We start from the raw sequence: 12,089 nt of genomic DNA on the forward strand, positions 1-12,089 counted from the left end.
GTGAGGACATTACAATGCATGATGGAAAACAGAAGGATTTTAAAGAGTGTCTTAAAATGTCAAATGTCTTTGAAAAAGTGACTTTCAGTTTGAGGTAATAAAAATATTTCAGTCATTTTCTGTAAACTTCTAAGTTACCTTTACTTTATATTGATTAACCCCTACTTGTTTATAACTAATGACTGAGCATTAATACCAGTTATATGCTGACTAGTAACATTTTAAAACAAACAATTCTATTGTTTCTGGCTGGTGTAAGAGGTTTCTAAACATTTGATTCCAACTAAATCAATGATTAAATTCCACACAAAGATAAAGTTATGTGCATAACGTATTAAAGCCAGATTTTAGTGATGTTTCAAGAGTAGGCTACAGTACAAACTTGCCAAGTAATAGTTACAGGATTAGGTGTTGTGTCAGTGTTGATACTGTATTATAGTCAAAAACTAAAACAGAATAAGGTTCTGAAGGTATGGCATGATGAACCAGCCCAGGACTTGAGCTATGTAAACTGGACTTGTGTTTACACACACCAAAACCTCAAAACAGAAGTCCTGAAAGTACATATAAAATCCCATTTTACTGCTTTCCTAAATTCCAGAATATTCTGCATTGAAACCCAAATGAATTCATCATGCTTTCTTTTGCTATAAATGATCATACACCCAAAATGAATGGCAAAGTTTTTTGATTTGTAAAACAGAACTCATAGGCTCTGTTGAGATCAACAGTAAGAAACTATTAAATTGTTGATAGTGAGTATACACAGAAAGTTTCTGTGTTTTTAACATTGTGCTGTGCAGACTGTTGATGTTTGGCCGATCACAACTGAAGAGACCTCAGAAAAAGAAAAAGCCTACACAAAACAAGAGATACGACTTCAGACCAGGAACACCACACACACTGACAGCACCACGGCAAAGATCGCCACGCCGCTCAGCATCATTGCTGCGAACATCTGGCTACGACTGCAGAAGCTCTGAGCGGCCTCTTCGTCGACGGACAGCAGTGCTTGCGAGGCGCTGTCAGTGCTAACAGGGTCAGCGTACTGAGGACCCAGTGCCTCCACAGTCCAGCGCAGAACATTGACTTTCAGCTCCATGTCTTCCAGTGTGCGGTCCACCTGTGCGATCTCTTGCTCCAGCTGACTCTGCTCCTGACCCTCCACGCTGGACGTCTGGGCACCGTCACCCGCCTCCTGCAGGTCGGGCAGGCTCAAGGCCCGTGCCGCCACCTCTGTTGTCCCTCCTGTTTAAGCAATTACATGTTTATCAGACCAATAACGGGCTGTGATGGTTACACGTCATATGTTTGAGGAATGTACAGAAGTTGCTTTTCTTCTAGTCTTAAATAATTAGCAATCTGTTATGAAGCTTCTTACAGTTATGCATGCCTACCCTGTATGCCTGTTTGCACCATGGTACTGTTATTGGCCAGGGAAAAGTGCTTGGCCATGGTGAAAACCTTGCACATGTCTGCATGCAGGAGCTCCAGACATGAGGAGAACGCTACCCACAACAGCTCTGTTTCCTTCCTTTCAGTCTCTGGTAATGTTTTATCCCTCAGTCGAGCTGTCAGGTGGTTTCGGCAGGACAGCGCTAGTGTCTGGGCTCGCTCTCGTGTTTGCCGAAGATCACGTCGTAGGCTGGGGTTGTCCATGCATCCACCGACACAGGAGGCTAAGTGTCGATAACATGCCACCACCTGAGTCAGATCAGATCAACTATGATGGTTTGAAATTTAACTTTAGTTTGATACATCTACCTTTGGCACATGGATCTTGTATCAATGATGCAATAAAGATATAAAATATAGAACTGTTTTTAAAAACGGAAAAGGTTTGATGGCACAATGGATTTCATACAGATTTACAGATCAACATCAGCCAAAGTGCTCTGAAGTAGTTATTATTAATGATATAATACATACATCAATAATTATAATTATAATACAATACTGACCAGGTTCAGACAAAATAAATACCTATCTCACAGATCTTTAGAGCACATGGCAGGTTGCTTACTCAATTGTAATCACATATTATTTATTTCAATAATCCAAATGTATATTAAAAAAATAACTTTAGAATAAGAAATTAATTTAAAAAAGTGAATAAAACCATCAAAAAATACAATGAGCAGTGAACAGGGGAACCATGTTTTTTTTTTTTTTTTAACTAAGGAAAAGTCGAAGTGTGATTCACGTAAAATACTTTAACATCTTTAAATATATTTAATATAATTTATTCCGGTGATGCTGTGAAGATTTTATAAGGTTACATAAATGTTCAGGTTATCAAACATCATTATAAATAGATTAAGCATTAGTATGAGTGACAAATATTACTGATAATCTGCTTGTCATAAGACGGCTATTTCAGGATAAGCTTTGGAAACTTTTGGAAACTTGCTTTAGTTGCTGTCTATAGCCATTTGGACTTGAAGATATGTACAATGATTTGATCAGTTAAAAAGCTGATCATCTTTAAGATGTACAGTACTATCTGCATATAAGAAGGGAGCATTAGATTTACTTTACGTATTGATTCTTAAAGCAAGTAGATGAACAGAAGCTGCTACTATTGCCGACAGCAGAATAGAGTAAAGAAAACAGGTAATTCTGCTGGGCTAGTATTGGAAAAAAGAAATGTGAAGTGCGCACACTGGAAATAACAGCTCCAAAGACCCAACGTTTTGACCGTCAGGTCTTCATTAGGCACAATGGTCAGAGTATTGACACATGCCTCCACTGGCTCAAACTGAAGATAATCAGGCAGTGGAGCGTGGATCATCCCTACTCACAGATAGTGCTTTTTCACCCTAAGGCTCGAGGAATACACCATCATAAGATACTTTCATGTTCATCCTGAAAATAAGGAGAAATGAGGACAAGCACAGGCTTCGACATCTTCAATCCGAACCGCAAGAAGTTTGTCATCATGTCAACAAACAAATGATGGAAAATAAACCACAGCTGATTGTCGGCATATTTATCTAATTGATGTGCTCCCCTCATTCTTTCTTCTAATATTGTAGAACACTTATTAAGGGAAATATGTAAAAAAAAAAAATATATATATATATATATATAAAACATATATAAATAAAATAAATGTATATGCAGGAAAAGATATTAATCAGATTTATTCATCTTTCTTTCCTGTTAGGAAAAAATAATGATTGATGCCCTGATTGTTAAAAACTCTTATCACCACAAAACTCTGTGACAAGTATGGAGGTTTATTTAGATGAATGATTCTAATCGGTTATGGGTTCATTTAATATCAACTCACCTTGATGAGGGAGTCCACCATTGCTTTTCCTTCTTGCAGTGGCTGTGCTGAAGTTCCATCATCAGCGACCTTGTTGTTGGACAGTGGCATTGGGTTATGTTTTCTAAGGTAACAAGGGTGAATCCCTGTTCTAAAAGTTAGCGTCTGCCTTCAAACTCAACAATGCGTATACACCCTTCGTCTTAGCTGGAGTAAACTATAGTCCATATTTGAGCTGACTGTCCTGTCTGACCCTGTGACCAAAGCTTAATATATCAGTTGTCATCCAACAAGGATACAAATCTAAGAAAGTGAAATAAAAATTTCAGGTTTCCAAAAAAGAATAGAAAAAACCGAGAGGCGTGGAGGATTGTGATGTCAAAATCGAGTGTGATAATCCGAATGACTGACCCCTTTGCACCGAGGCCGTGTGGTTAAGCTCATTATTTGCTGCTGAGAGGTGCGGAGAGTCTGTGGCCTGGGAATACGTCACTACCTCCTCCTGGAGCCCCCTCTTTTTCTCCCATCACTCTCTCTTTCTTCTCTCTCCTTTCTTTTCTCTCTCTCTCTGTGTGTGTGTGTGTGTGCCTGAATGACAGGCCAGGCCCTGAGGGGCAGGTTGTGGTCCAGTGTTTGCTGCAGTTCTTGAAGAGGTTAATTTGTTACAAACCAACAGAAAATAACTATAATATTTAAAATCTAAAACTTGAATCCAAATAAATTTAAATGAATATAAATAATGTATTAAAAAAAAATGTATGCATGGACTAGTCAGGCAATTGTTAGTCTCCTCTGTCTCAGGTCAAATTAGATTAGGGCCATGTTAAATTAATCCCTGAAATATATCTGCTGGATTGGTCTGGTTATCCCATCTTAACCATGACTGTACAGACCATACAGGTGCAAATCCTTTTTCGACTGTCATATATGGAATATAGTGTTGGACAATATAGGGATTAATTTGACAAATACAGACACAGGAATGTGAGAAGCAATAGGTCTATATTGAATATGCTGTAAAATGTATTTACAAACAGACTATTTGTTTTGATATTTCTCTATTTATAACATCTGGCCTTAGGGTTTAAATCTCTTACTGAGAGATTATAAATCAGATTCTCTTGGCATTTAACATTGGTAGTCTTGTTGGCTGTATTTTTCAGATTATTAAGAGCAAACAATCAGTAGATTATCAAAGTTTGATATTAAAATTAGAGTTGTAACGTCATGTTCAGTTGTAATCATGGAATAATTTACCCAGTGGACAGTTTAATTAAAATATATTTTTTACATTAGCACCAAATAATGACAATTGCATGTTTAATAAGCATACATATCCTATACATTCAATCATTTGTTTTGCACATAGAGCAGCATTGTAGTATTGTCTTTACGGTTATGAGTTAAATTTCTTTTTTTCTTGTCCATTTACACATGTTTTTTTTCTACCATTTTTTTCTACTGTTTTTTTCTACCAAGGTTGTTTACATTTATTCTGTATTTTATTTGTAAAAATCAATTCAGCGCTTACACCTGTGAGGTCCTAAATTGCAGTAGTTTTTTTCCATGTATTGTTCCATTTGTGATATTCTATAATACAAAGGTAATTAGTTCAGCAAACATTATAGTGTCATCTCATAGCGGTTGATTGTTAAACAGGTTGTTTTCCAGTTTACATCACTTGTCTGTTATCTGAGGAGAAAAAAAGTTGAACAATTTTAAAACAACTTTTCACAAACAACATTCAAAAATCAATGCATTTTAATGTAGCTATTACATAATACATTAGTAAGTATGAAACGTGGCATACCATTTAAGTATCTTGAGCTATGTCTTGTGTTTTGTTTTGTGGCCATTCATTCTGATGAAAAAAAGTGAAACACTTCACTAGGGCTCTTTATAAACAAGTCTTTACACATATGACTCATTCCAGAGTAATTCCACAATTACTGCAATTAACATGAACTGGCAAAACTGCATTAACAGAACGGAAACCCACGGTGACTCCCTTGTGACTCCATCTAGAGGCTGACAGACTGAGAGTCCTCTTGGTTTTATAAATATATATATATATATATATATATATATATAAAAGCCCTCTCCCCCACTGTTAGTTCTCACAACAAACTACAAGCATGTGTAATCATAGTAATAGTTACCATTTACTCATCCTCATGCCGTTCCAAACTCATATGCTGTTTTTTGTGTGTTTTTTTTTACAGTATGTGGAATGTGACTGTGAGTGAGCTAATATGTAGCCTTCAAACTATCTCCTTTTATGTTCCATGTAAAAAATATTTGGTTGGGAATGATATGAGTTTAGAGTAAATGATGACAGTCGAAAGTCTACCTAATTTGATTAGAAAGATATGTCGCTAAGGAAAATAATTGGATTAAAGGAGAACTTTATATCCCAAGGCTTCAATTTAGAAAGATACAAAACTGTCTTGTGTAAAGGATAGATATACGAGTAATCTACATTTTCATTAATGAGAAATGAAGGCACTGAAGTAATACAAAAACTATGTTTTCAGGAGTGTCTGATTAATGGTATTAATATTTGTACATACCTTTTGTGCTTTGAGTGTTACCTCTGCAAGTTTCGGCAAAATGACCCTCTCCAAAAAAGTTGTGTTGGTTATATTTAAAAATGTATGGTTGGTCATCTGTTGGATGGAAATCAACACATACTGTATATTAAAAGTATTGAAATTTATTCAGAAAGCCTTTAAAACTCTATGTCTTACTGGTGAGATTTACAGTATAGTAGCATTGTTGCCTAAAATACAAGTCTGTTTAAAGCAAAAATGACACTTACCTGCTCATATTTACTTCCATTATCAAGGACATTGCTTGAAGGACCTTGTCCTTCAGAACCTTGCTGTGGATATGAATGAGGCAAGAAATGTGGTTTATTCTTTAAATCAGCAGCTGTGCTAGCATGTAGAATGTTAAAAGTTACGATGTCTCCATCATAAATAATACAAAAGTAATTCATATTTTTGGGAATGTTCATTCTTTTGTCATTTCACAATGCATTTAGGAATACTTGTTCTTAGACACAAAAGCACTATTGCTTGCTTTAAATTAAGAGTCTTGAAGGCATCAACCAACCGTTGCATTGTATGATAAAAATGTGAAGGGGTTGAAACCCTCATCCTTGGCTGATTTCTGTGTAAAATGATAGAATTATTAGTAGTAGTAATAGTTAGTAGCCTACTAATAACAGTGATTATAGGAAAAAAGAATATATATATATATATATATATATATATATATATATATATATATATATAATAGATATACATTCTGATAGCATTTGACCCCATAACCTCAATAAAAGTTAGTCAAGATATAGGCTAATTGAACAGGCTAAATAATATATATTCTATGTCTGATTAATGGTATTAATATTTTTTACATACCGTTTGTGCTTTGAGAGTCACCAAACAGGCACACAAAACACAGATGTACACTGCTGTTTTCATTCTCAGCGAGTTGGAGGTTTTGTAGTTGAAATGTCAGCTTTAAAAGTTTAGAAGGGTTTGTTTTATTTGTCAGACCTTGGGGTATTTTAACCAAGGAGGAACAAGCTGACGGTCATTCAACTGCACAGCTTCCCAATCAAACTGCTTGAAGGCACAACAATCAGGGAAAGGGGGGAGGGTTGCAGGATTGCGTCTAAAACTCACTTACTGCCTGTTTTAGTTCAGTAAAAAAATTGACTCTCATTTTTTTTTTGACTCTCAAAATGTAAATACAAGAATTTACTTTTCAAAACACCACCGAAATGCGTTTGCAGCTTTGAAATATGGATGGATGTTAGTTAATGTTGCAGGGCTATGCTTTTTTTTTTTTAAATCATAAAGATGTGTGTGATGGGTAGGGTTAGTGGTAGTGTTAGTGTAAGGGGAGATAATATACAGTATGTACAGTATAAAAATCATTGTCTAGAAAGTTCCCATCAAACATGGAAACAAAACGTTTGAGTGTGCGCGCGCGCTATTTCTGTGACTACTGAATGTAAATATTTTTTTGTGTAAAATTCAATTATTCATATATTCTTCCCTTTCATGTAGCCTACTGGTGATGAGGTTAAAACTCTTAATTGTTAATTGGGTTATTTATCAAATTAGTGGATGTTCTTAAATATTGTATTTGTATGTATACACAGGTTTCTTGTATACAAACAATACCGGATGCGTGCGCCTCTAGGAGGCAGAAAACCGCTATCTGTTATGCCGAGTTCTGTAAAAGAACATTGTAATTAACGTAGATTTCGCATTGTTTGTAATTTCTTGTTGACTCAATAATAAACTGCAATTTCAGAGTTGGATCTGTTTGTTTGTGTTTCATATTAATATGTAAAACGTCCAACTGTTTACAAATCAAAATCCGGACATACTGTGATGCATGTATAAATTATCACGTCAGACTAAGTTAGTAATGTAATAGCCAATGTTAGCAGAGCAGCATTTATAGAGCCCGAATTTGCTTTTATCAGAGCCCGTCTACGGAGAGGCTTGGCACTTCCTATTAGCCCCATTGTATCGATCTTGGTTGCAGTTCCATTAGAATTCCACTGGAGGTGATCGCGGGCGAGTGCAGACTGAATGGGAGTCTATGGGGCTAGACGGCTAAATGTGTCTCTTTCATCTGATTGCCGTTGAGAAATCTCAGATTTTATTGTAGGTTTTGCAAGTTCAACATGGGTTATAGGTTGAAAGTTGAATGAGCGAGTACTTCTGTCCTTTCGATTTCTTACAGGTTGAGTTGTTGTTGCCCATAACACGCTAGCATTCTGCTAATGAACGCTGATTGGTCAGTGAAGGACTGATTACGACCAGAGATACCGCTTGATGCCATCGTGGCATCCGCAGCGGGACCAGAAACAAACAAAACAAAAACTCTTTTAGCACGTGTATTTACCTGTGTCAGCTGTGTTGTCGATGCCTCGAGAGAAAAGAAAGTGCAGAGCGCGAACGCACCAGAGTGAGTAAAGGATTGCCGTGAAGCAGTATCTCTGGTCGTGCGATGTGTATGACGTCATTGACACTTTAAAAGACTTTTTAAAGCAAACAAGTGACTCTAAAAAATCTAACACCCAGCAGTGTGTAATTTCTTTGCATCTCCTTTCGAATACAATATTTAAATTAATAGACAAAAAATTATATCCTGAGAAAAGTTGATTTTGATGGGTATAGCCATAGATATCATATAAAGGCTAGATGTCTTAAGGCGGAGTCACTTCCGGCATCACCGGCAGCCATCTTACTACAGGGCTCTGTGAATTAAGGTGAGTGATCAGCATGCACACAAATCCTCTTATCTCGGTGAAATCTTGACGGATTTACAAACGGTTTGGTTTCTTACACACGTCATTACCGTGGCTATAATTCTTTCATATGGAAGTCCATTTGTATAATTTTTCATATGTATGCAGTTTCATAGCTACATCTCTGACGTTTATAACAAACCAAACCGTTTGAAAATCGGTAGAAAATTGAGCAAGTTATGGTTATTTAAAAGTACATGCACCATGTTACGAGTGAGCGAGCACCCGGCCGTGTGCGGACGTCGACCTCCATTGGCCAGCAGCGCGGACGAGACATCTAGCCTTTATATATCTATGGGTATAGCGCCATAGACCTCCATTCATTCTGCACTCGCCTGCGAGCGCCCCCGCATGGAAAGAGATGTGTTACTGCAGCCAGTCAGAAACCGGAAGTAACCTGAGAGTGCCAATTCTCTTCCTATTAGACATTCTCTGCTTTTATTTAAGTTAACCTTGTTTACGTTACTTTACGACCTGCAACATTTCATGACTGCACACATATAACGTTACTTTATGTAAATCAAAGATTTGACGATGGATTATGTGGGAAGCCATTAGTACCTCCGACCGTGGCGATTATATTAAAAAAACTTACTCTCAGCAATGGTGAGATCTTGCCGGATCCCTACGTAATACATGACGATCTTTGGATTGTGGATGACAAGAAGTGGCCAACAATTGTATGGCCTGATATATATAATTATCTTATTCAGACACCAAGTGTGCATACAAGAGAAATGAGAGCGTACAAATCCCTTGATGTATGCGGTCATGTGCAGCTCGTCAAATTATGAATAGAAAAAATATAGTAACATACAACTTCCTTCTTCTGTCCCACTCTTCCATTTGCCTAGATTTGGAATTACTTGCAACATGTATAATTTAAATGAGCAGATAAAACACAACAGATAGGCCTGCATGTAAATAAATTACGCAACAACTCCTTGGCATTTTGACTTGGGAACAACACCACCACTTTGCTACTAGCCTAAACCCTATTTACTCCGGTACGAAGACCACCACCGCGGGTCTTTTGTCTCCTGGTTGCGTGCGCAAGCAGTGATGACGTCGCCGAGAAATCCATGTCGACTTCGCCTATAGCTATACGGGTCATTCCACGAAATCGGTGCCTTTTCAACTTTAAAATTTTGAAAAATATAATTGTTTCAAACTGATTTTTTTCAATACCAATTAATTCAAGACATCTTAACGTGACACGAAATTGTGTTGGGCCATCTCAAGCTATGCCATTTATTATTTTATGACTGTTTATTTATTTCATGTTTTGATATTTTCCTCAGTCCTGTTACTGACTAAAGTGATACTATATATAATACTTCCAAATACAAATATGCAACAGTTTGCACATATTTAAGTAGTATTTTGGTCCCTCTTTTCATTCAGATTATGTCATATTTAAAAAAAAATGTTTTATATCATAATTGCCATTCAGATTACTAAAAATGTCCTATTTCAGGGATGACATCACATTACAATTAAGAAATATGTATACTTTGACAAGACATTTATTTTAAAAAGGGTCTTGTCCAAAATGCAGTATAGTACATGTTACTATGGTGAGATCTGTTTGACTGTCAAATGTCATTTTTCTTTTAAAATATCAAATTAATGACAGTAACAGGACTGAGCTCTCAATAACCAAGAGGGTCTTTAGTCACCTATTGTTTGCCATTGCAGTTAATTGCATGCATTATGGACAAGAGTTATGAACTTATTTACGTACTAGTCACCTATGGAACATTAGGCCATGACAATCTGCTTCCATATGGGAGGTAATCTAGAATTACAGAAACTGAGATGGACTAAATCCAGAAGAACTGCGGGAATGTCTCCGAGATGCTTGAAGAAACCTTCCTGCAAAGCTACCTGAAAAACTATGCGCAAGTGTACTTGGACAAAAGCCGTTTTAAATGCAAATGGTTGTTACACCATATTGATTTGAATTAGTTAATAGAAGTTTTATTTTTGAAAGCATTCTCACTTTACAGCATTTTAACACAAGTGCAGTACTTTTCATAGTACTGTAGCTTTGCAGGAAGGTTTCTTCAAACGTCTCGGAGATATTCTTCTGGATTTAGTCTCTCTCAGTTTCTTCTGTTTTTTCATGATGGACTCGATGATGGTGAGATCAGATCAGACCGGCTGTTGTCAGACTCCTTGTGCATACACAAATCTCACTGGATTATTACAGTTAACGGCAAAAAGAATGTTTGAAAATGTAAACTGATATTTCCTACTGACACAATACAGCAAAAGATATAAATAACTGACTTAAAACCATTTGGTTGATTTAAATCAACTTTGGACGTATAAAATGTATAAAAACTTTCCCTCCTCTCTGGATCCTGGTCTCTACGTGCGCGATAGCGCCGTTGCTTCTCAGCTGCAGTTAATGACATGTTACTAACAACTGTAAAAGTGTATAACAAATTAAGTGGTGTTAATTCTATGCAAATAAGACAAAGTACAAAGTAAGGTGCATTGTATACAAATGAAAAAACGATGCAGAAACAAACAATGGTACTAAGCAGCATGTGCTTGATGCTCATATGCTGCTGACTCATATGTCGCTGGTTTTAGCTTAAAAATACACAAAATAACCTTTATAAATGTCTATGTCCCTGAGTTGTTGTACTAATCCTTAAATTGCAATTGAATGTAAATATCAAATACACCGTCTATGACCTAGTTATGCAGCTGGGCTAGAATCTATGCCCCCTATTGCTCTGGTATAGTAACAGGACTGATGGTAACAGGACTGATGATTTGATGCTAATATGCTAATTTCTAGCTAACAGGTCAATGTCAGAAAGGCACATGGTATGTAATCTGAAAGGTTATTACTTCTAGATTTTGGTAATATCAGGATTAATAAATAATTGTTTATATGTACACTTTAAAAAATGGTAACAGGACTGATGTTGTATGCCGACCCCTCTCTAACAACCCTGACAAAACATGAAAAATAGAATATTTAAGAAGAGAGAAAATTACCCTTGCTTACACTGTGGAATCCACTTGCTCTAAATGATGTCACTTCCTTGAAATTATGTCACTTCTGGTTTGTACCATTATTTTATAGGGGGGTTTTGGTGTTAGTAACAGGACTGATAAGAAATTAGGGGACAGTGATACAATTACTTATATTTCTAAGAAAATATATCTATTTATGTCAAAATCATTGCTTAACAATGAGATTACACGTGAGACAATATAAAATTGTGAAAATTGTTTCATTTTACCAAGATTTTACAAATGAGAAGTCCTGTTGAAAAAGAACAACCATAGTGAGGGACAGGCCAAAATCCTTACCCATAGCATATAATATGTGATTTTAATTATTTAAAATTATATTTTATTGGCTTTTACCTGGTCTTATATTGATGCATATGATCTATAGTAACATTAAGTTTTTTAAATGACACATTTATTTGTTGTTAAAGCAACATTAGAACTGATTAT

At 36.2% G+C, this 12,089-nt stretch overlaps 1 protein-coding gene and 1 long non-coding RNA gene across 2 annotated transcripts; both read right to left on the reverse strand.

Moving 5' to 3' along the window:
• Window positions 1-880: 880 nt before the first annotated feature.
• rgs9bp (regulator of G protein signaling 9 binding protein) lies at window positions 881-3,382 on the reverse strand (the record flags this gene model as incomplete). Its single annotated transcript, XM_081357774.1, has 3 exons — window positions 881-1,248; window positions 1,398-1,704; window positions 3,293-3,382. 3 exons carry the CDS (start codon window positions 3,380-3,382, stop codon window positions 881-883), a joined length of 765 nt encoding a protein of 254 aa, XP_081213900.1.
• Window positions 3,383-4,255: 873 nt separating this feature from the next.
• On the reverse strand, window positions 4,256-6,897 carry LOC308687177. The gene is made up of 6 exons (XR_014029706.1): window positions 6,697-6,897; window positions 6,386-6,442; window positions 6,090-6,152; window positions 5,842-5,937; window positions 5,082-5,132; window positions 4,256-4,963 (listed from the first exon to the last, which is right to left on the reverse strand). It is a non-coding gene; the product is annotated as an uncharacterized lncRNA (long non-coding RNA).
• Window positions 6,898-12,089: the final 5,192 nt, after the last annotated feature.

Source organism: Scardinius erythrophthalmus (assembly GCF_964197995.2).
Source record: "Scardinius erythrophthalmus genome assembly, chromosome: 2".
In the NCBI taxonomy this organism is placed as follows: domain Eukaryota; kingdom Metazoa; phylum Chordata; class Actinopteri; order Cypriniformes; family Leuciscidae; genus Scardinius; species Scardinius erythrophthalmus.